This window comes from Copadichromis virginalis, linkage group LG15 (genome assembly GCF_057382275.1).
Source record: "Copadichromis virginalis isolate Kocher_CV1m ecotype Utaka linkage group LG15, C_Virginalis_male_GT1.1, whole genome shotgun sequence".
Lineage (NCBI taxonomy): Eukaryota > Metazoa > Chordata > Actinopteri > Cichliformes > Cichlidae > Copadichromis > Copadichromis virginalis.
In genome coordinates, this window is record NC_140632.1 from 8,099,110 (window position 1) to 8,123,606 (window position 24,497).

The 24,497-nt window shown below is 40.3% G+C and overlaps 1 protein-coding gene across 7 annotated transcripts; it reads left to right on the forward strand.

Moving 5' to 3' along the window:
- Positions 1 to 556: 556 nt before the first annotated feature.
- map7b (microtubule-associated protein 7b) lies at positions 557 to 24,468 on the forward strand. 7 transcript variants are annotated; one of them, XM_085431657.1, is made up of 19 exons: positions 557 to 649; positions 11,397 to 11,567; positions 11,757 to 11,834; positions 12,402 to 12,565; positions 13,560 to 13,677; positions 14,642 to 14,752; positions 15,859 to 15,954; positions 17,065 to 17,184; positions 18,314 to 18,486; positions 19,283 to 19,425; positions 19,570 to 19,793; positions 19,872 to 20,022; positions 20,117 to 20,288; positions 20,931 to 21,035; positions 21,121 to 21,171; positions 21,269 to 21,293; positions 21,414 to 21,540; positions 21,630 to 21,808; positions 22,828 to 24,468. In XM_085431657.1, the coding sequence occupies exons 1-19, from the start codon at positions 604 to 606 to the stop codon at positions 22,836 to 22,838; spliced, it is 2,265 nt and encodes a 754-aa protein (XP_085287783.1). In that variant the 5' UTR covers positions 557 to 603; the 3' UTR covers positions 22,839 to 24,468. The 7 variants fall into 7 exon arrangements, with proteins under 7 accessions (XP_085287783.1, XP_085287780.1, XP_085287779.1 ...); XM_085431654.1 differs by lacking the exon at positions 557 to 649 and adding an exon at positions 4,034 to 4,789 and having other exon boundaries at positions 21,272 to 21,293; XM_085431653.1 differs by lacking the exon at positions 557 to 649 and adding an exon at positions 4,035 to 4,789.
- The last annotated feature ends 29 nt before the right edge of the window (positions 24,469 to 24,497 follow it).

Sequence of the window (24,497 nt, forward strand, 5' to 3'; positions counted from 1 at the left end):
ACCAAAAAGCCTCAGATTTCATTATTTTTTTCTCCATACCAACTCTTAATATGGTGTCTTCTGATTAGTCGGATGACTGATTAGACATGTGAAAAGTATTATGGTGTAAGTTTGACTGAAAACATAAATTCTACGTTGACTAGCTATGACAGGTCTGGAATAACAGCGTGTGCTTTATCTTCAACATTTATCGAGCAACACTTTGCCTTACCGCCACCAGATGTCAGTATAACACTTCATCTTAAGCACCCTGTTTCGCTTGCGCCTCTTTCTGCCTTCTAAACCTCTCCTTTTAAACTCAGGGTAAGTTCAGGTGGATTTACTTAAAAAAAAACAAACTTTTTTCAATTAAAGGTTTATTTATATGTTGCCCAGGATCTATGTGAGGTTTATGCAGTCCGAATTAAATTAAGTCGCGTAGTTTAAAGTTTACTCATTACACATTCATGTAACTTTTACTAGTTTCTAGTTTGTTTTGCTGATCTGATACTGGTCTTCGTTGTCCCCTCCACCTGTCCGTGGGAGGGGCCCCGGTCCCGGTGTGTCTCAGGATCATTCCCTCGGGTTCCTGCCGCTGATCCCTCTCAGCTGACGTCAGGAGAAATGGCGGACCAGGATGGCAGCGACACATCTCCTCCGGAGTCCCAAGGTGAGTTGTCACCAACAGGAAACTTTACTTTGACAAAACTTTTTTCTTCTTCTTCTTAAGGGGGAATAACAGTTGTGTGAAGTACTGAAGGGTGCTTGAGTGGGTCTGTTTTTGAACACTGACTCTGAGCTAAAGAGAGACTCGGAGCCGGTCGGTCACGGGAGTGGGATTAACTATCAACCAACTCACCCAACCGGTTACTTTACGTTTACCAAACACGACTTGTTACGTAAGCTGCTGTAATACTTATTTATTTATTTATTTATGTTTTACCCCTTTTTTGTGAGTCTGTGTTGTAGCTGGTAGACATTTTGAGCTTCGGCAGACACCTGTTGCTTACAATTTGTCACTTCGTCGAAATCCACCTTCAGCTGACGTGACAGGTGAATTAATGAAAATGAGCCGCAGGTTGTTTTCGGGATGGCATAGATAGAATATGTCTTTAGGCTACAGCTTTGTTCTCTGGCTCTCACAGGTGGATTTATATATTCTTTTGAACTTTGAGTTGGCTTATTAATACCCCAAACATGATCATTTATACTCTCGTTATTCATTTTTACAACTTAAAATAGCCACGTCGCCTTGTAAGTGCATTTTTAGCTTGTAGGTCAATGTGTGTATAATGTCTTTGGAGAAATAATACAACACATACAAACTGTACGCCTGTCAGTTCCGGAAATGTCACCTATCAGTGATCTTGTAAAAGTATGTAAAGTATGTTGGGTTTTTTGGCTGCCAAAGGGCAGAGATCTCCCGTATCTTACACCCCTTTGCTTCACTTTTAGCCACTCCTCAAATAGTAACGATATAGCAGGTGATTCCCATTCACTCCTAATGGCAGAGCTGTAATAACTAGAGGTGGGCGGATCGACCCAAACATCGATAGTATCTGGACCAACCCTAAGTGTTGGTATCAGATCGATACTAGCATGAAAAGATCGATACGTTTTTCTGTCCAGTGAATTAAGAATTTTTTGGAAATGAAAAAATTTTTTATTATGCACTATGAAAAATGTTTTAACTTTATTCTGTTGACTATTGCATCTATTTTATTTAAAGGCAATAGTGCGCTGAAAAAACAAATGCTGACCAAAGTGCTTTAGACATGGGTACATTTACTTTCCAGGTCTCAAAAAAAGAAAATTTCAAAATACATGAAAAGCTTAAAGATGTGTGGTGTATTATTAATTAATTATTGTGGAAAGCAAAAATCCCAGTGATTTAGTGTTCATTTAAATGTGTGTCCCTTATATAAAGCTGCCTTCAGAAGTTAAAAGTATCTGTTCATGTTAATCCACAGTGCATCCAGGCAAAGGTCACCACCTTCACTCAGTTTTTCTTGAAAATGTATAAAAAGTAGATTAGTTTAGATGAAGGGTTTGGATAGGTGTGAGAGTCCCTTATAGCACACAGAAAGTTGCATAAACAGTATTCCAGTGCTTTTATAAAGACCTGGAACCCAGTTAAGTATGCAAAGAATTATTGCTGCATGAATTACAGTAAGAGTGATTATGTTCACGTACTGCGACACAAGCAGCCCTGACAACTATATCGTAGGCAGAATGGGTGCACGGTGGGCGTGACCTTTTATTGATTTGAATGAGTTGAGATTACTTGCTTTAGGATTACATAGCATTAAGCTCAGCTGTTCCACAAATGTCCCCTGCTTTGACCTAGCTTGACCTGCAGTTAGACAGCAACTAAAGCCACCAAGAGTCATACATACAGATACAGAGGATGAGACACTAAAAGAAAGAATTCATATTTTAAATTTATTTTGCAGCTCACAAAAAAATTACTGCCAATTACCTCTAATCCATGCATTGTAACACTGCACAGATTAATTAATACTTGTTAACTCTGTATTTATAAAGAGGTACTGCAGCTTTGATCCAATCAGAAAATAAGTTCCTAAGATGTGGTTTATCTCCTGTCATTACTACCTGCTTCCCAAATCATCCTTTTTGCTGCTTTGTTCATGAGTTGCCCTGCATTCTGCCTGCACAAAAAGTTACTTCTGTGGGTGATTGCGGTGTTTTCCCAGATTCGCTGTCAGTTTGGCCATCCATCACACATTATGGGATTTTCTAGAAATTTAACTCAATACTTCTGGGTTAAATTTGCATACAACTCGGCTGTTATACTTTAATTGTACACTATGTCAAACATTATGTCATTCAGGACCCCCAACATGTCAGACCCAGGGTTAGCAATTAAACTTAACAATAAACGAAATCTTTTTTTTTCTTGGTTTCATTTACTGTATTCAAATGTCCATTCTCTTCAAATGTCTGTGTCTAACACACACATTCAGTAGGTGTGAGAAGGGTGTGTTACCCATCCTATCAGGTTAAAGTCTGAGTGTAGAATTACAGCATTGCTCTCTCCTGCAGGGACAAAGATCAGATTGCTCTTTCATGAATGTGTGCGTTTGTGAAGTGTGAGCTCTCTGAGGAGATGAGACAGCAGGACTTGTCCTGAATTCCTTTATATAGTAAAGGAATAGTGGAAAAGGTAGTGGTTTGGAATTATTTTAGGAAATACTTAATGCTTTTTCTTATGTACATATAAAGTAAAAGAAACAGTGGAGTTGTAACTTTAGTGGCTATGTTGCTTTTCACAGCATGCAAGCTATCGCACTTGTTTCTCTAATCTCCATATTAGTTTAGCTCAAGGATGCATTAACAGTAATACAAGTTGAGCCTGGTGTTTGTACTGTTACTATCCAGGCCTTCAAAGTTTGAAATACTCCCCCTTTTATTTCACCCTCCCTTTCATTGCATCTGCCATATTGTGTCACCTTTTAAAGGTTCTGAATTTGGCTACAGAGCCAAGCAACAATAAAGTTGCACTGCAACATTATTGTAGATGCAGTGCAACTACAATAATGCTCCTTGGTTAAATATTGATGTGCTGCGTGTTGTTCCTTCTGCATTCTTGTGAAGCTGCAGCAACATATGAATGTTCTCGCTCATCGTACATCGCCGTGGCATCCTAAATGGCTGATGGCTCTTTAAGTGGATGGTGGGGTGGGGCTATATACCATGTGCTCTCTGTACACACCCCTTCCACAGAAGCAGCTCCTGTACTGCAATATTTGATTTGGTGTGTGCATCCCTAGTTGTGTGTGTGACTGTGTACAGCACATTAAAGCGTGTCCGTCCTCTGCTCTCTCACTTCCCATGCGTCACTGGTCCATGTGCTGCTGTTGTCAGGGAAACCCTTTGCCAGCACCGGCTCAACTTCCACCACTGGATTCGCACTGAATATTTTAACAAACCCCGCTCTCCTCAGTTACTCTGTGTTTGTGTGTGTGTGTGCTCTGTGCAGTCACTGCCTGGGTGATATGATTCTTCTGACAAGTTTGCATTCACACAATAGACCTAGCAAGGGAGAGCTGAAGCAGGAGAAAAAGGAATGCAGTAAAAGTAGTGACAGCAGAGGCGGCATCTCGGGAGTCAAAAGAAGCACAATCCTTACAGCTCTCAACCAAGCCAGTCTTGTGGATTAAGTCTTCTTTTCTAAGCCAGACTGCAAGAGCTCATCCTACAAGAGACTCACTCACTCTGTTTTACTCTCTCTATGCCATTGCAGGGAGTATGGACTTGGCTCAATGAGCTGCTCTGTTTGTCTCTTCCACGCTCTCCTTCATCCACCACATTTACTTTCCTCCATCTCCACCGCCTTTTTTCCCCTATCTCCTTACTCATGTTTCTTCTTCTCTCTGTCGCTTCTTCCTGCTGTCTTAAAGTCAGAGCAGCAACCTGAAGAAAATTGCTGTTAGCACTAGCTATTAGCTACCTACGTCTTAGAGAAGGTGGCTTTTAGGGGTGACCTCGTCCATCATCATCCTCTGGCATTCAGGACAGACCTCTTCCCCCACCTCCCATCCTCACCCAGCATCACAGGGTGGGATGGGACGGGGTTGGGTGAGTTAGGCTGGGGCTCAAGGGTTAGCAACAGGGTAGGCAATGCCAGATAGTAAAGGACGTGGGGAAAGAGGAGGTGGAGGTGGGTGTTTGCAAGGGAAGTGGAGGCTGAGGAAGCGAGGTAACCGTTCAGCTATCCCAGCACTTTTCACCATCACTGAGGAGGAGGAGGTACAGAGACGAAGAGATGCTTGCAAGAGAAAGACAAAAGGTATGGATGAAAATGAGAAAAGAAAATGAGAGCAGTGTAAACTACATTTTCTCCCTTAAATACTGTGATGTTTGCGCTGACAAAAATGTTAGAGAGAGAGAGAGTGTGTGTGTGTGTGTGTGTGTGTGTGTGTGTGTGTGTGTGTGTGTGTGTGTGTGAGAGAGAGAGAGCGAGCATTATCTGGGGCAGAGAAGCTCTTGGGGCACAGAGATGTTTAACCAGACTCCAGAGAGTCGCAGCAGTTTAAAGAAAGATCTGAAAATGTGGTCCATTAAAGACAAATGTGTCTACATGCAAGGCTAATGATGTTGAATAAAGAGGTAGGAGTTGATACCCCTAGCAATATGTAGTAATTGTTTGATTTGTGCACAGTTTGCTTTTACAAAGGAAAACTCCTCTAAAACTGTGAAGCGCAGCCATCCAGAGACAGGCGCCTGACAGGTGTGATGAGGAAGCACAGTTTTACTGTTTGTGTGAGTGAAAATCAGCTGACAGGGCAAGATTGACTCAAGGACTGCAGATGAGAATGGAGGTGCGGCTCACTGTACATGTGATCTAAATGCATTAGTAAGCAGAGCAGTCGGGATGCTATTACAGTTGGAGCAGGCATAAATGTGCCACACGTTAGCTTTCCCTTTTCACACAATTCAGAAAGATATAGTGTTAGATTTAATTTCATGCCTTATCTAATGTTGAGATGATGCTGTGACCAGTGTTTTTTAGTAGAAAGAACAAAGCTAGATGGTTTTCTTCAAGTAGTGTAGTATTACAGACTGACTCTACAAATCATGCATATGCCACATTATATATAAGGAACAAGACAAAGTGGCTAGTTTCATTTCTAGATAATTGCATTTCCTGTTTGAATCCAACCATCTCATGCTGAGGGATGTGTAGTTGCATCATGGAGCAAACATACATGTAAGATATGATTGAAACAGGTGGAAGGAGAGAAAACTGCTGGGTTTACTGTGAAGTCTGAAATTGTGAAGGAGCTGCTTTTTTTCACAGTTATCTTTATTATGAAGACATGGTGGGTGCTGTTGATTGGACTGATTCAACACACGACTGTTAGACTAAACTGATTTGTTTTGTCTCAAATAGTTCTTTCTACTTTGACCTTAGCCTGTAATTTCTCAGTAATGGTATGGACTTCATTACTCATGTACAAGTCAAATGGTTGATGGAGCTATAAGAAGTGTGTGGATTTTCATTTGCCATTGATTGTTAATAGTAAACAAGATGACTTTATTTGAGGGCATTGGTTTGTATGCATACTCTAGGCCCGCGGACTAATTACATTTGGCCCGCGAAGCCATACCAAATTACTATTAGAGCTGGCCTACTGGTATTATACAGCTAATATATATATTGTTTAGTATTAAGTTTTGCTTGTTCCATATTCAGTTTTTCAGCAAAATGTGTTTGAGTCCATAAGAAAAGATTCATTCTTATATCTGGAGGAATAAATATATTTCAATAAATATTAACGTTAGCCTGCGACTTTGTTCCAGTTTTGAATTTTGGCCCATTGTGTATTTGAGTTTGACACCCCTGCTCTATTGTCAGTGAAAATTTGTCGAGCAAAAATTTGTACTAACAAAATTTTTTTAAAAACTTTTGAAGATGGGAACATTCAAAATTTTCCAGTTTTAAATGACAGAGTTTTCCTCTCATGATCTGATTTGCAGCTTGGCCCTGCAGCAGAAGCCAGCGTTCTTGCACCTGTTACCCAGGCCTGAGTGCCTCTCCTAGAGCTATAAAGGAACACTCCCATCCCTGCCCCCCCCCCCCCCCCCCCCCCTTTTTTTTGTTTTTCCTCTGGTGGTTGGGGCTTACAGTTTAGCTTAGCATTAGCAGCAGCTAATCCTCTCAGGCTGAAGGGAAGGAAAGGAGCCGTACAGCGTGCTATCCGCTGGCCTGGACAGCGGAGCATTAATCGCTAACTCTGACCATTTAATCTGACTGGCAATGAATGGGGGGTGGGGAGCGTGCATGCACATACACACATACATGCAAGCAACAGAACGGAGGGAGGGGCGGGCAGATTAAACGGTGACACTCTCACGTCTCACTCTCTGTTACACACACATACTCTTGTTACACAAATATACATGCATACACATGGACAAAAGGATGGGGTTTGGAGAGCTGCCACAACCTGTCTCACACACTGGCTCTCAGCAGCAGTGACACCGACCACAGCTGACCTCTCACTCTTTCTCTCACCCTCTCGTTTTCACTTCCCATTTTTTCTTACTCTGGAAACAGTTGAGTTTTGGATGGATTTCTTTTGACTGCCCCCCCTCCACCTCACTGCAACATGGATTTCATTGGGTCACTCTTTTCAGTGAAAGATGCTTTCAAGAAGTAGGAATGTGGTTTCTGGTCCTCCGATTCGACTAGTCAGAGTGGGATGCTTGCCAAGAGCTCAGCAGGTGCAATCTTGGAATTATGAACCACAATCCAGGTAAAGCCTTAAACCCAGAATTTTGTTTTGCCTTTATTTAAACTATTGAAACAGCGTACAAAAGAAAGGAAGTGACAAGACTGACTTGCAGCAATGGTCCTGTTTGCTAGGAGTTGAAATATGGGACTTAGCTGCAAGTTTGGGGTTTTTTTTAGCCCTTTTGGTTAGCACCATAGCCTCTGAGCTATTGGGTCACCTGTGTCCTAAACTTTTGCTGCCAAATCCACACTCATCTAGTACAAGGTACTTAATTGGGAATGAACAGGACTACAAAAGCACCAGCATCAGTATGCTTTGGATTTGGCTTTGTCCTCGAATATTTCATTTGAGATCAAACCATTGCCATAGTGTCAGTTTTAATACGAGGTGTTTGCTGTCAGTTCAGATGATCCATGTTCTTTTTTTTTCTAAATGGGCTTCAAATGGGCTGGGGTCCTTAGGGACTAATTAAAGCGCTATACAAATACAGGTCATTTACCAAAGATTCAAAAGGATATGTGTTAGCCTAATATGAATTTAAACACTAAGAACTCATACTCATAAAGACATTGCTTAAAATCACGTCAGCTGGAGTGAAACCAAAATATTTTGTACATCTGTCCTAATCTTTTGAATCTAGACTTTTGTAGGACTTCAGGTTTAGTATGTGTAGATTCTTATGTTCCTGGTTAACAGTTGGTTGAAAATATGAAAGAATCTTATATAAAAGTGTAGCAAAAGGTGGTGGACATGAGTGTAGCCAGACATTTATTACTGGGAAGTGGAATTATGTCACACATGAAACTGACTTTGGTGTGTTTGCGAAGGCTGTTAAGCTGCTGTCTATTGCTCATAAGCAAATATGCTCGCTGTTATTTGAGGTTTGTCGGTTTATGACCTCTACAACAGATGGGTGAGTCTGTGAGACGCAGTAAGAGGATATAAGCTGCACAAGTCCAACATATTAGTATTTTTTCTGTAATATTTTCAGCTGAAAAAACACAGACAGTGCAGATTTGCGATGTTATCATGACACTGCGTCATCTGGAAAAATTTTTGAACAAAGGAAACAATGAGAAGATGTATGAACCAGAGATGTGGAGATAAATTTTGTCTGGTTATCAAATTCCACTGATTGTTATAAGTAAAAGGCTTTAACTGCTTTTCGTAACTATATTGTACAACATGCATGCACCTTTTTCAAAGTATAGGAATTGAAGGAATGCATTCGTTCTCCATTTACTTTTATCTGCAAATGCTCTGAAGGACATCTAGCTCGGAGTTACAGTAAATATTTATGAGGTAAATCAAGTTGTGTAAATATGGGCCACATTGTTAATGTCAAAATTTCAGTTCCTTTATTCCAGTAATTTTTTAATAGTTTAAGAGGCAATCCTCTTTTCTCTTCTTCTTTGTATTCTGAATATTTCTGTGAGAGTGTGGTTAATTGATTAAACCGACCAATTGTTAATCTTTTCATACTTATTCCTACAGATGACTGTTCTACTTACAGTTTGGGTGCGAGAGGCGCGGTACACCCTGGAGGAGTTGCTAATGTTATTTAATTTCACATGGGATGAAAGTGTCTCTCTCTTGTCTTGACTTTTTTAAGAAGTGTTATTTCTTATTATGTAGTTTTAAGTATTCCCAGCTGATTAAAGTGAAGTGCATAAATTTAAGCTGTCAAATTAAAGAAACTGGTTGTGGTCTTTGACAGTCGCCTACTGGCTCATTGTGCGGTATCCCACTCGGATCATTAAAACGCCCACTCCATCACAACATGAAACTTGAAGTCAACTTGTATAAATGAAAAGGCTCATTACTTTTCCTTTTAATGCATTTGCAGGAGCTCCTGGCCTTTCATTCAGACTTGACTTCATCTCATTTAAGCCATCTTTTTTGTTTACCCAAAAGCCCATTCACGTATGTCTCGTTAAGTATCTGACTTCAGTGTATTATCCTCATCATTCAATAAACTGAATCTTTTGTTTGAGGAAAGGGATTTCAGGGGAAGAGAATAAACAGACCAGACTTGTTTTTACGTGGCCCAGTCCAGCCTTTCCTCTCATAACAATAGCCTATATTAAACCACTTCCAATGCCAGTCTACCCGAGGCAGGGCAGACCTATGAATGCTTGTGTACACACCTCTGTAGATGTTCCATAGACTGTGACATACAATCCGTCTGCAGCTATGCCCTCACATCCTTGGTCTTTGTGATTCACCCTAAAAACCTCTCGAGGTGTTTGGATGGAGACGTTAGTGACAGTTTAGATTCATAAGACTTTCTGCAAAACAAAATATCATAAATTACCAAGTACAGTGAGAATAAAGTGAAAGGAGGAAACTGTTTCTAATATACTAAAACTGATCAGCTTGCAAATGAAAAACGGCATTTGAAAGTAGTAGTTAGTGGAACTTGTTGTGTTCAGACTGATGTTCTCTTTTACCTTTTAGGAGGAAGAAGGTTCAATTTTTTTCTCAGTCCTTGATCAAATCTTTATCAACTCTTAAGCCACACCTCATGCCCTTACATTTTGCTAGGAAAATGGGGAATTGTTGCAGTGAGTCAAGAGAACACATGCAGACATAAATGGAAATACAGTATTAGGTTTGTGCAAGCTTTTTTTGTAATTTTCAGCTGTTGTTAATCTAGTGTAGGTTTTTTCATTGTTGTTATTGTTGTTGTTTTAAGGCCTGCCACTTCTTTTGTCCTCACTGCACAAAAAGCTGCGAAGCTTTTTGACTAATAGCAGTTTTTGAATCACCTTATTAGTGCAAAAATATTCAATTATGCCTGTCAGACTGTTATGAGCTTTTATTTTTTATAGATTAAAATAAAGAGGAACAGAGTGTTTTTGTTACCAGCTGGTAGTAACAAAGTCCCCAAAGATTCAACTTTAAATTGATTTTAAAACTGAACGATTCATAGGTCAGTGTTAAGTGCCTTAACAGGCAGACACACAAACCTCTAAAATGACCAGGTAATAGAACTGGAGGGAACGAGTGGAAAAACCCAAAACAAAAAAGCAAAAAACAACTTAAAAAGACCTTCAGAAAGTCTGGAGAAGACCACTTCAAGACCACAGACAAGTTTGGCTGCTTGGAAACTAAATATAAAGAAATGAGACACTTTCGCAGTACTGTAAACAAGCCTGGAAGGAAATAGTAGCATGAAATCAATCAAAAAAGCCAGGATGTTGAGAAATGATTCAGTGTTTACTCTTAATGTTATGTACCGGTAACTATAAAATTCATTGAGACACAGATTTCCATCTGTAACTCTAGATATGAAACTTGTACTCCATCCTGTCCTCTTTCTGTAAAGAAAAGAAATAGGTGATAGAGAGACTTGTGTAGAATAGGGCATGATGGCTGTGATAATTAAAGTGGAGTCCATCTTTTTCAGTTTATCAGATTAGTCAGGGGGGATGATTTATTTTGGTCTTTGGGTTTGTGGGACAGGTTGGTCTCTGTGGAGACTGAGGAGTCTCTCTCTTATCACCACACACAGGAAAGGACTGTGTTGAATGCTTGCTTAGTACACCTACAGTATTTATTAATAGTATACAATTTTTCTAATCCTACCCGTGTAAATTTATGCGTCTGGTTCATCTGCATCAGAGCCAGTATAACGCTCTGTGTCCAGGAAGCTAACCTGAAAGCGCTGAGTCACCCTATGGTGCAATTAATCAATAGCCTAGCTGTGAGCTTGGTGGAAACACTGCAACTTCATGGCCACATCTATGAATAGCAGGAAGACAGTGAAGTGCATATTGTTTTATTGCATTTTGTTTTTCTGTTAAGCAACTCAGCAAAGCCTGAAAATGCCGGGGAGACCACCTGCAGAGATTTTTGATGCATTTGAAATTTTTTGATGGTAAACTGCTATTTCTTAAGCATTTGGTTGAATATGTTCATTTTTATTTTAAGCAGCAGTTTGTTCTACACACAATGTTCAGTTGAAGTGTTGTTGAATGGGTTTTATTTAGTGGGAAAACATTTATTACAGCTCTGGGTGAGGAGCTGTGGAAAGTCTTTCTGATGGTGCTTCCTAATGTGCAATTATTATCTTGTATTTTTCTGTATCTCTTTTCTCCCACTTTGTCTCTTCTTTTGTTGTTTTATTATGTGACACTTGTTTGTCCTTCTTTGCAGCATCGTACTCTCACTTTAAGTCAGAGGATGGCACCGTGTCTTCAACCACCCGTCCCAGCTCTGCAGGCTCTGGGCAGACCTACACTCCCAGCCTGACCCCTACACCCACTCCTACACCTAGTCGCACCACCAACAGCAACAGCCCCAGTAACAATGCTGGCACCAAAACAGGTGAGTCCCACATACATTACAGTGTGTGAATGTGTGTGTGAATGACTGAATGTAGTGTGAAGCGCTTTGGGGTCCTTAAGGACATTTACCATTTACCATATATTTCAATGAGATTAGTTTGTACCGTGTCTCAGCATTGACTGTTTTATGTCAGGCCTTTAACATTCTTCACTGTTGTTTGTGCTGCAGACTCGCTGCTCTTCAACAAGATTGACGAGAGACTTAGGTTGGCCCGTGAGCGCCGGGAGGAGCGTGAAAAACAGAATGGTGAGCGTTCTTGTGAGTTTGACAGAGAAAAGAATAAAAGTTATCTTTTTTTGGGTGTTTTTTTTTTGTCTTTCCCACAACATATTGTGACTGAACTTGGTTGGTAGCTGTGGTGAAGTGCCAGTTTCTCTGGCTGTTACATAAAGGCTAGGTTCAAGCCAGGCGGCCTGTTGCCATGGATTCCGTGTTACATAATGGGACAGTCCATGGGACAGCTTTCAGAAAGGCTGGTGTTTTGGATATTAGAGGGTGTGTGTGTGTGTGTGTGTGTGTGTGTGTGTGTGTCAGTATAACCAATATAATACAACAGATGGCTTTTTGGAAGTCATTGCCTATTTATTCATGTTTTAAGTGTGGGTTTTTTTTCACACTGTTGTACACTGGTCGCACCTCTGGTCCCAAGTAAGGGGCTGAGGCGTTTGCGTTGTGTTGAGAGCTAAAGCTTTCTCATATGATCCACAGCTGACACATCACATTACTGCTATAAGCCTTTTCGTGCTGTGTGCAAGTTGCCTGTTTTTGTTTTCTTTTTTCAAACAAATTGTTTATCATGTTTACATGCGCCAGCTGCCAAGGAGGCCCAGTGGCAGGCCCGTGAGGAACGAGCCAGGCAGCACTATGAGAAACACGTTGAGGAGAGAAAGAAAAAGCTGGAGGAGCAGCGGGTAAAGGAGGAAAAGAGACGGGCTGCCGTGGAGGAGAAACGTCGGCAAAAAATAGAGGAAGACAGGGTACTGACGCTCCCCTCGTTCACAACTGTGCATCCTGAGTGTTACACTCGTGAACACACAAAGGCTAACCTCTTACCTGCCACCTGCTTCCAAGTTTTTTCTGAAACACCCATCCAGGGAGGATGGGGGGACATGGATACTGTATTTGTGTGTTTAACCACTCCTTTTCTCGTATAAAAAAATGTAAAGAAAAATTGCAGATCTGTGAAGTAGTCATAGATTTCCTGTCCAGCAGTAATTAACTTTACAGCGATTTGACGTTCTAATTAAGTTGTTGATTTAGTGAACTAGAACATTGATGTGTCAAAGATCTGTAACATGACACTGTAGCAGCACATGTTGATGACTTTGCATAAATAGTAATAATAAATCTGGATAGTTTTTTTTTCTATTGATACAGTAGGTTTTTAACTTTTTACTCCATAAAGATGATATTTGACAACCTCACCTGTATGAGGTTTGACATCTCAGTATATAGCTGAGATGTCAAAGGGTAGCTAACTTTTGATGCACTCAGTCATTTTATTTTATAAGCAGGCCTGAAATATGACAGAAAGCACTCAGTTCAAACCGCTTCAATGGTTACTCTCAGTAGGCTTTCAACGAGTAAAGAGTTACATCTTAGTAGGAAATTAGGTTTGGATCTAAGTCTTCATTTTATAGGAACGTTATAAATTTAGAAACAAGGACTGTAGGAGAACAGGGAAACTACTACTACTGCTACTGGGCCACCAGATGCCCACCGTACCTCAACTTTCAGTGGACTCCAATTTCTACAGCCTAGAAAGTGTCTATGGTTCCTCAGCTTTAGCTTTAGCACCAGCACATAGGTTGGCATTTCTTTCATTCTATCTGCCATGTATTGCTACTTTGGATGCAGTCAAAGCACTCCATTCATTCAGAAGAAATGAAGAGAGAGAATTTGCTTAGCACTTGGTATGTCGGATGGCTGTTTGTTTTTTTGCCATTGATGTTCTCGTTGTTTTGACTGTAGGCTCGTCATGAGGCAGTGATTCGCAGGACTATGGAGAAGAGCCAGAAAACCAGACAGAAGGCCAACCGTTGGTCTTGGGGAGGAACTCTGCAGACAAACACTCCCTGCACAACAGCTGGTACTCTTACATATATCACATATATAACACAATACCTGTTAACACACAGCACAACACACCATAGACATAGTCAGTTGTACAGCCATTTTTTCCCCCTCTGCATTGGTGCTCATACACCTGATGCGTGTCTCTGTCAGTGCCTCTCTTGTATAAATATGTCTGCCTGCCTCTGCGTGTCAGTATTGTTCTGCCATGTTTATATTTGAACTTTTCAGATCCGCTGCCCTCTGTTGTTACTGCATATTCACACCCTTCTCTGCCTCTCTCTCTTTCTCTCCCCCCCCCCCCTTGCTCTCAAATTCAAACTCTCTCTCTCTCCCTCCCACTCTCGGCTCGCTCTCTACCTGCTCTACACTCTTTGTTTTCTCTGCCATTGTCCTTTCCCCTCCTGGCCCAGGTTTTGTCGAGTCAGCTTTCCTCTATCCACTCGACCTTGCTGGACTGGAGCACATGCAGAGTGCTTTCAGTCTCTACTACAGATACGGAATGACATCCCAATGTGAATATAAAAGCACTGTGTGGGTTAGCTGGCTGGCGTTAGAACGCTGGCTTTAGCACTGTAACTGTTCAGCACTGTGTTAGCTCATTCTCTTTAGTTTTCATGTAGGCCAGTGTGAATGGCACGACATGTAGTTTTGCTATTTCACTCGCATGTAGCAGTTCACGTGTGACGTAAAGTTATATCCCCAGGCACAGGATCATTTACTCAAGCCATTTTAGTTTTATTTTAGAGGACATAAGACCCATTTAGCACTAATCTGTTTTTAAATATCTTTCCTGTCTTAGCAACAAGTTGGTAGTTTTTCATACCTAACCTGAATTAACCAAAATAGAGAAACCCAGAGAGATGACTGACTTCAGCTCTCTTTCTTCCCCTTTTTCTCTCCTTAAATTTCACCAATTCAATATAAAACTGATATGCATTTGTCATGTTTTTTTTGTTGTTGTTGTTTTTGTATTCTAGATGCTGATAGGCGCTCAGTGTCCACAATGAATTTATCCAAGCATACAGACCCTGTCATTACCAAGCGCCTCTCTTGCTCCTCTGCCACACTCCTGCACTCACCAGATCGAGGTAATAAATATACACACACAAATACAGTTCATTACATCCACTGGCAATGGTCAGCTTTTGACTCCATCTTGTATAATTTGCCATTGTTATGAAGTAGTCTCTTGTGACAGGCTGTAAAGCACTCATTGTTTTATTGTGATTAGTTAATTAGATTTGGGATGTTTATGTGACTGAAACACACTTTTTATGTTATAACTATGTATTGTGTAGCGTGTCATTCCCATTTAGTTAATATGACGCTAAATCCAGCAGAGAGTTAACATAGCTTAGTTAAAGAATGGAAGAGAAACACCAGAATCCAAACTTAAATCAGATAACACTCTTAACAGGAGAAGATGAAATATTATTACAATGCAGAAAAATTTTCACTGCTAGATGTCAGAAGAATTCTGTTTTCATATTCCTCCAATGTCCTTCCATGGCATGAAAGTCTGCAACTTCTCTTCTGCCTTTGCCATACTACATATGTGGTCGGTCTCCAGCCAGATAGGTAAAGCGTGATTAGTCAGAAGGAAGGTGTCCTTCTCGGTCATTGTATTCAAATATGGTGGGGTATATTTTAAATGGATTAATTCTAAGTTTATGAGAATGCATCAATTTTTTGGAAGATAATGAATAATAATGAATGTATATTTGTATATTTATTATATAATGTATATTTATGAGTACTTTATCATTTCTTTCTTATGAAATAGCCTAAAAACGTCAATAACTGTACCTTTAATTGGACACACATACTTTTTAGGTGAATTTTTCCCAAATTTACAATAAAGCTACACTTCAAAACAGAAACCATTAAACAGGCCCAAGACGGTGTGAAATATGAACAAAGTAAAATAGGAAGTTATTTGATTAAAATGAAGACAAAAAGAACAATAAAACTGAAAAACACTACCGGTAAATAAAAAATTTGCCTTATGCTAAGCTAAGCTAACAAACTGCTGACTTGGTCTGTTTTTCAGATGTTAGACCTAAATGAATCCTTGCATGAAGTAATCAGCAAGAAAGCAAATAAGCAAATTTCCGAGTTTGAGCTTTTACTGAAGTCATTGTTGAAGTCTAACCATCGGGTCATGCATCATTTGATGTTTGTATGCTGCTGACAGGCTTACAGATGAGAACAGTCTCCTCCCCTGTCATAAACAAAGCTCAGTCCAAACCCCACCTGCATCAGGGAAAGACCAGCCAACAGAAAAACACAGGTTTCTTGTGGAAATTTTTTTGGTCTCTTATACTGTGTTGCAAGCAACAAAAAAGATCTTGGGCTGGAAACTGTAAAATAATCTGTTACTTTTGTAGAAATTTGTCAGTGTAAAATTTTAAATGTAATATTCTGAAAAGAGAAACTTTGATTTGGAGAGCCTACCATGACATGACAAGCTGATCTAATATCCTTTTATGTATAAATATACATTATGATTATTGAAACAAATGCCCACAGTCCAGCACACACGTGTTGGCATTTGTGCATTTCATCTGAGGGATCAAGATTTTTTTCTACCCCCCCTCTAACGTGACCCCTTTCTCTAATCCTCAGTAGGATAATCTTTTTGTTTTTGTGGGAACACTGTATGCTGTTTTTATCCTGGCTGTAAAATTGGCACCCACATTAGTCATAAAATTATAATTATGCTCTTGTTCCCATTATTATATTATCAGAAGACACCGCACACTGAGGCACTGTGAAGCATCACTCAGTGAATTCTAAAAAACTCTCAAACATGAATGTTTTTATATATAAAGTAATAGAAATATAAAAACCCATTTATTGCTACAGTTTTCAGCCCAGATGTATCTTTGACCTGCATGCTGACACCTGCAAAGCACTGCACGTTTTGTCTCATACTGTGCCGGATCTCCTTTAATTGGCTTACTTATCAGGTTGCCGTGGAGATTAATTAATTAAAATAGCCTTTTTCTCCGAACTACCTGAGGTAAACTGAAAGCTTTTTGCTTGAATGATTTCCCAGATAAATTGAAATTTCTTGAAGATCATTTTCTTAAAAATGACATGTGTCCTTTTATCTTGCACTGTTTGTCTTTGCCCTTTTGTTTGCTCTTCATACCACGGTGTTTGCTGCCTCTCATAATTAAACAGATGCATGAAGGTGTAGGTGTGGCACGGCAGTCTGTGCATGCTTACAAATTCACTTTATTTCTAACCTGCAATGCTTGACAGTGTTGGGAAAGGGGGAAAATGCAGTAAATATGTATAATTTATAATCTGCTTTGATTGTTTGCTTAGGCAAATAAGTGGGTAGTTTGTATTTGTAGCTCTTATCAAAGCTCACATGTCACATGCGTGTGTTCAGGACTGCGCCGCCTTCCACTGACGCCATGGGAGAGCAACATGGTGAACCGCCTGCAGCAGCCAACACACTCCTATCTGGCCCGCAGCCGCAGTGCAGTGAGTCTGTCAGGAGACCAATCAGGTAACACGCAACACTGATTTTATAAAACAAAACATTTAAAGCCCTTTGGCTCTTTAGATCAAGATTCTCTTGATCTAAGGCAGAGGTTTTATTAAAAAGAGTATATATACTCTTTTATGCTTGGTCTCTTGACCCAAGCAGTTTCGGATGCTAATCTGATTTGCCTGGACTTAAAGCATTACACTGTCTGAAACTTCCTTTAACAGCGTGTGTCAGGCACCCAAAGCTCACGCACACAGACACACATGCACATACGTCCCCCAAAACAAATAAAGTGATCTGTTCAGGAAATCTTCCTCTACTGATGCCATGCCTTGTCACAGCAGCAGGGAGTTTTAGATCATTTGTGTGTGTTCCATCATTGTTTACATTAAGGGAAAGAAATAACTTCTAGGTAAACTACTTGAATTCACTCACTCTTTTCTATTCTGCCCTCTTTGATACATTCAGCATCATCTTCAGCTGGTGAAGAGCATTTCTTACATGTATTTAGATGTTTTTGTTTCTGTGTGCTTGCTTGCTTTGTATGGTTTTGGGTCTATTGTGTGGATAGCTATAGTTTGTTCTAACTGGGTGACAAAGTAGAAATGCTTCCAACACTGGGACTCTTTACAGCAAGTAATGGTTTGGCAAACCATTCCTGATCTAAATATCTTTAAGCGTATTGTGTTACGTTTTTTAATGTGATTCTTTTTTTTTTCTTTTTTTTTTTTTTTTTTTTTTTTTTTTACTAACCCTAATCAACCAACCAAATCCTTATTTTGTATCACATAGACAGTCTTTGTCAGACAGTGCCAGGTGATGGTTGCAGTACATTCGCAGCTGTTTGCACTTTTTAGTAGCACTAATTCTTTCTTTCTTTCTTTCTTTCTTCTCTGTTCCTACCATAAATATTCTCCTCATTCCTCTCAATCCTGCGCTGGCTTCTTCAACCCATGGCTTTCCTTTTTTATTTATTTATTTATTTATTATTCATCTTGATTCCTTCTCATTCCTGTCTTTGTTTCCTGATCCTTTTTCCTCTGTGATCCATTTTATCCAACACTTATTGGTGTCCTACCAATTCTCACACTACCCCAATCAATACCTTCAAAAACACTGTATACTCCCACCTTATACATCACCCTAGCCATGCCTGTGTGTCCTCGCTCAGTTTCCTGCCACCCCATGGGCTCAATGTCCTTCAAGGCCCTGCAGGCACAGCCACTGCCTCACTGTCGCAGCCAGGAGAGGAACCTCAGCAGGGACGCAGCTTCCTCGTCTTTAAACACCCCGCGCAGGAGGACAACCGGAACAACACAGGTAGATTTCATCAGCTCATGACAAAATATCTGGGAAATAATATTTGTGAACAAAAAGCAACTCATCATTATTTCCTGCTACTGATATTACAGAACGTGTTGACGTAAATCTTTTTTTTTTAAATCATTTTTTTTCAAGCACCGAGTAACATTTAATTCTTCTACTTCTTCAACTTTGTCATTTTCAAATTGATTATGTTTCTGATCAAACAATATAAACAATAGATTAGAGTATCTGTCATCACACACACTTGCATCCACTGTTCATCTGCTTCGTGACAGCTTATTATGCCGTTAAGATCTCAGAAAGAAGGCCCCTTGTATGCCGTGCATCCCACACACTAACATATCACTGTGCATGTGAACTGATAACTCTCACCCACTCCAGAATACCGCTGGTGTGTCATTCATACAAGGTCAGTGAGAATGTACAGATAATGGATGCAGTGTGATTTTTTTTTTTTTTTCTCCAAATTAAAAAGACTGTTTTTCATTTTGTGACCTGTTAAGTGTGTTTTGTTTTTTCTTATTTTGTTTCTGAGTTTGGTGCCAGAGGTAATCTAAGCCTAACCCTGTTACTCGTCATCATATTGTGTGGCTACTATCTATAGGGCACCTTCTAAACCATCCAGTTACCTTTGTGTTGCATTAAAGGACATTTTTCTGGAAGAGCAGTTTTGATGATAATGTGTTGTTTGCTTCCCTGGGTCCTTACTTGGTGGTGTTTTAAAAAAAAACTGCCTGTTTTGACTCGTGCATGTTGTCTTTTGTTTTTACCGTATCTCCTGAACCAACAGCGGCAAAAAGACCGTGACAGTGTCAGGAAGTCATGGAGCAACCTGACACTTCCACTTGCTCCTGTTCTCTCATTGCCCCCAAGCAAGCGCTCCTCTTCCCCAATCAAAAAGAGCGGTAAAGTGACAGCACCCTCTCCTGGCAGGTCAGTTACATTTGATAAATGGGGAATATTTTGAGCTGAAATTGAGTTTTACAGTTTTATTTGAAATGTAACGTGGAAGTTATTTTGCTGATATGCTCGAATGATGACTATTTTTAAAAAAATATATACTTCCTTTGCTCACAGACCTCCACAGAAACCAGTGGGGCGACCTCCAACCCCCAAGTTACTAAAGTCTCCAGGGGCAGAAGATCCTGGAAATCTTCGTCCTGTCAGGATCACACCTGAGAGTTCCCACCCTTCAACACCCAGAGGAGAGGAGGATGATGAGCAGGTCCTCAGCCCTCCTCAGCCTCGACCTCAGCCACTGGGTCAGAACAAGAGCTCAAATGAGCAAACGGCAACCAGCGGTGAGTTATGAATCTCTCACCTGTTTCACAGCTACAGTTTATTACACTGGTCAGCATAACTTTTATGATGCCTTCTAGAGAGTGTAAGCAGTCCACCAGCTCACAAGCCTTCAGCGGGCACCACAGACCCGGAGGAGGCGAGTCGTATCCTGGCCGAGAAACGACGGCTGGCCCGCGAGCAGAGAGAGAGGGAGGAAGAAGAGCGCAGGCGACAAGAGGAGCAGGCAAGGTGTGCAGGCTGGGCTGTGTGTGAGCATGTGCATGAGAGGGAGTGTGTAGTGCTGAAAGGCTGCATCATTTTTGACTTGGTTGTGTCTCACCAGATTAGCAAAGGAGGAGTTGGCTCGCCGAAAGGCAGAGGAGAGAGCAAGGAGAGAAGAGGAGGCTCAACGCCAGGCCGAGGAGAGGAGGAAGAAGGAGGAGGAAGAGGAGAGAAAGGCAGAGGAAGAAAGACTTCGGAAAGAGCGAGAAGAGGCAGAGAGACTACAGAAACAGGTCTGAGATTACAGATGTTTATGTTGACTTGTTTTGTTTTTATGTGGTTGCCACAAATGGCAGCAGGTCTGCTGCTGGAACTTTCAGCCTGTTCTCATTCCCGGGGTGTCAAATACAGACCTGATGGTGATGCAGAGACACACACAGATGTTCTCTTTAGCATAACTACAGTGATGCGCCAGGTTATGGCAAATTACGAGACACGTCTCACTCCCAAACTTCATATGGATGCTTGTAAAAGGCTTCTTGGCAATGTAAGGGCACTGATTGGCAGGAATCACAATTTTTCAATGTGCAGGGTTAATGTTGTCAAAAGGGAAAAGTCTGTTTTTAAACCTAACCAAATATATTCTGCTGCCCTAAACTCTCAAAGGGAACATAAACTGTACTTTCCAGGCAAAAGAAAAATGTACTGCTTATGTATTCGCCCCAATTCCAGCCTCCTAAATCACACTTTGAAGCTCTTTAAAACAGACCTCTTATATCTGAGAGCCCATCATTGCAGCTCCAGGTGCATCCAGGCTTTAATGGGAGAGTACATCCTGTGTATATCTGTGATATGCCTGCTACACACTCGAGGGCGAGAACACGTTGGAGCACTATGGACCTATTAATAAGATGAAATGCTTTTGTGTACATTAGAAAGAGGAGGAAGAGGCTCGACAGAGAGAGGAGGCAGAGCGACTGAGGCAGGAGAGAGAGAGGCACTTCCAGAAAGAGGAGGCTGAACGACTGGAGAGAAAGAAGGTAACGTGACCTCACATTATAAACACGCATAAATTGCAAGGTACAGTGTACATTAAAGCATTTTTCTTTTTTTCTAACCCTCCAGCGTCTTGAGGAGATCATGAAGAGAACACGGCGTTCAGAGACAACTGAAAAGGTAAAGACCAGAGGGAAAATGGAGTAAACAAAAGTGTAACAACTATCCAACTGAACAATCTTTGAGTATTAATTCCTTTTTTTCATTTCATCACCAGAAGGTCAGAAATGGAGACAATGCAGGTAATTTAATATACCGTTTTTATAATTACTTTTGCAGTAATATATCTTTCAGATTGTCGTCAAAACATATCCTCTGCAGTTGTTGTTCCTGACACCAGATTGATTTTCTTTCACCATCAGTGAACCCGACCTCTCCTGCTGCGTCAGCAGCAACTGAGACACCAAGACACAATAGTAACGGCAACTTAAGCCAACCAGATCCCACCCCAAACCCCAACACCACAGCACTGAGCCATCCTGACCAGAGGTACAGTCAACAGCCATGATATACAACAGCCATACTGCTTGTGATGTCATCAGGTCTGACACTGTTATTTTTTTTTTTTTGGTTTTTAGGGAGAATGGGGAGTTTGAAGAGGTGCTTGTACTGCCTTCACATTCCAGGTTGTCTCCTCCTGAAGGAGAGGAGGAGCAACAGCAGGAGGACAACAGAGTTCCTGTCCTAGCCTTCTCAGAGAATGGTCTACTGAAACCTCTAAGCAGAGTAGACGATATATCAGCCCAGCAGGGAGCAGGTGAGAAGGCATCCACTCTCTGATTAGCCACTAGTTCCTACATTTATATCCCATTACTCCCCACCCCCTTCTTCTTCCTCCCTTAGTTTCCTTTTGATAAAATTACAGAGACTGTCATTCATTCTGGTCACTTCTTGGTGTGTGTGCGCATCTTGTCTTTACAAACCTGACTTGATGAATAATGTCCTCTATAAATTTTGTGACAGTCTTCTGAGGCTCTGGTGGGCTCTTTGCAAGCTCTATGAAAGAAACCTCAGCAGTGTCAAAATGATGTCATCGGGGGTATCTCAGATTGAGGCATCACATTTTACCAAAAAATCGAGTTATTTAATTTTTGCTGGACTTTGAAAGATGAGGGTGTCTTACAGACTGGGACGGGACATCCTGGGTGGGATGCATCTTCTCAAATATTTCTTCTTTATGTGTAACTCTAGTCTTACAGAATAACTCTTCAATCAATTCTTGTAAATGAAAGCATGTACAGAGACATCACTGTGGACTTTCAAAGTATCTAAGCAGTTATGTTGAAGTAGAGGTGTAATTTTCCCATGGGGTCAAATGAGAAACTGGGACATTTGTGGAGAGCACCAATAAGCTTCTGAAGATGTCTTTTTTTTTTTAAATTTTAAAAAAAAGTTAACAAGAAGAAGAACTGTTTCGAGCATCACTGACCAATTAATTTTCCCATTAGGCTTAAGAGAAACCAGGACACCAATAAGCTATTGGCACAGAATTGATTGAGCAGACCTGAGTACAGCTTATTGGTGCAGTCCTCCACAAGTTTCTCACATGGCTTCATCGCTGCTACAGGCTGCTCTGTTTTTCTGTTTGTTTTTGTTTTATTCATTTTTGTTTCATACCAAGAAGCTCATTCAGATTATGAAGACTTAGTATTGCACTTTCAATATAGTAGCTCAAGCATTGCAAGTTGAAAGATCATATTTTATTTACAAGGAAGTGAATAAAGAAAATATATTATATGTCCTGTGCTTTAAATTCTTTGTACCTTTGATTTGCAGATGTTGCCTGATGCAACATGACGATTCCACACCCACAGACATGAAGGAGAGGTCAAACAGAGAGGTGAAGTACAGAGCTGTTGGACTGAATCAGTAGGACAACTCTCAGCACTAGATTCTTCCTTTCTTCCTCTCCTGTGACAGAAGAGCACTGTTCCCAAAGATGATGTCTCCAAACATCTTGCAAGGGCATCACTGAGAGAGATTACTCTTCCCTCATCCTGCACTCTGTGGGGCAAAGCTTGTTTTTCTGTATCTGAACATGATTACACTTGGTCATCATGTATGTTCTGTGTATAGCCACAGGTTTCCCTGATTCTTAAATGAATGTCCTGAAATCACAGCAGGGCATTGAGTGTGTATAGTCTTGTGATGTGCGTGATTGAGAGCGCGAATGAGAAACTGACAAAGATGTAAAAACTAAGATCAGCTGTCAGTCAGCAGCTGTGATACTTGAAAATTTTTGAACTATTTTTCTGTAGACAGATTGTGATCAGCAATGGGACTTTAGCTCAGGCCCCAATCTAGCTTCGTTTATGAATTTTTGTCTCTAACTGGAACCTTATGGTTGTCACAAGGTAATATTTCTGCAGAAATGTGAGAAATAAAGTGTGCTACAGGAATAATATCAGTGCATGAAGTTGTATTAAGACTAATGCAAAAAAAGGTATGTCATGTAATATACTTTACTGTTTCTACAGTGTTTAAACTAGGTTATTACTGGGGTGGAACAGGTGCTGGAGTATTATGACTTTAGGTTTAATAATGACAAAAATGAACATACTGTCATCTGAAAACTGAAAATGTAGGGTATAAACGTCAGATTTTTCTTCAAATTGCTGTACAGATAAAATGATTTGTCGTCATTGTATTTATGTTCAAATTTACAAAAACGTGCTTCATTTATTAAGTTATGCCCTTTCATTCATTCACATTTTAACCCTGTCACAGTTGCACCTATTCTACATCCTGTCACTGCCTGTAAGCCACTTTTTTGGCCAAGTAAATCCAAACTGGATTGAATGAATTTACTGATGTTATTGTTAAAATAATCAGATTTGTTTCCAAGGATTTGACAGATGCTGCTAATTATGACATTCCTTGGCCTTAACATAGTGTAGAAGGAATGATGTGACTTTGCTTCATGAGCTCAATCGTTTTGGCCCTTTGCCCAAACTCCCCAGTGGCTTTTTTTGAATTCAGTATGAATCATCAAATATTTGTGTCACGCAGTTATAAATAATGCAACTCATAATTCATACCACTTCTCACTATAGCAAGACAAAAGGTGGAAATTACTAAATTTCTAGAAGCAGGCCATTACACTTCATTTTCACTCAGCTCCTACAAATGATCTGCATTAGGGTCCTCAGACTTGAGCACTGTCTAACAGTACCACTAAAGAATAAACTTGTCTTGATTATGTACTGCAGGACATTACCAGCAGTACACATGGCATGCTGTTATATATTTGATGCTATAAATGTAAAAATGTATATTTTATTACTACCACAAAGATTTGAATATAGCCCTTTACTTCAGAGGAAGCATGAGGTGAGCTCTCTGAATCATTGTAAAAGTAAAATCTCTACAACTGCTGCAGCTGTACTGCTTCAAATGAATAAAACTTTTTGAACTGGTTACCTATTCAGTAATTTTACCTTATTTTG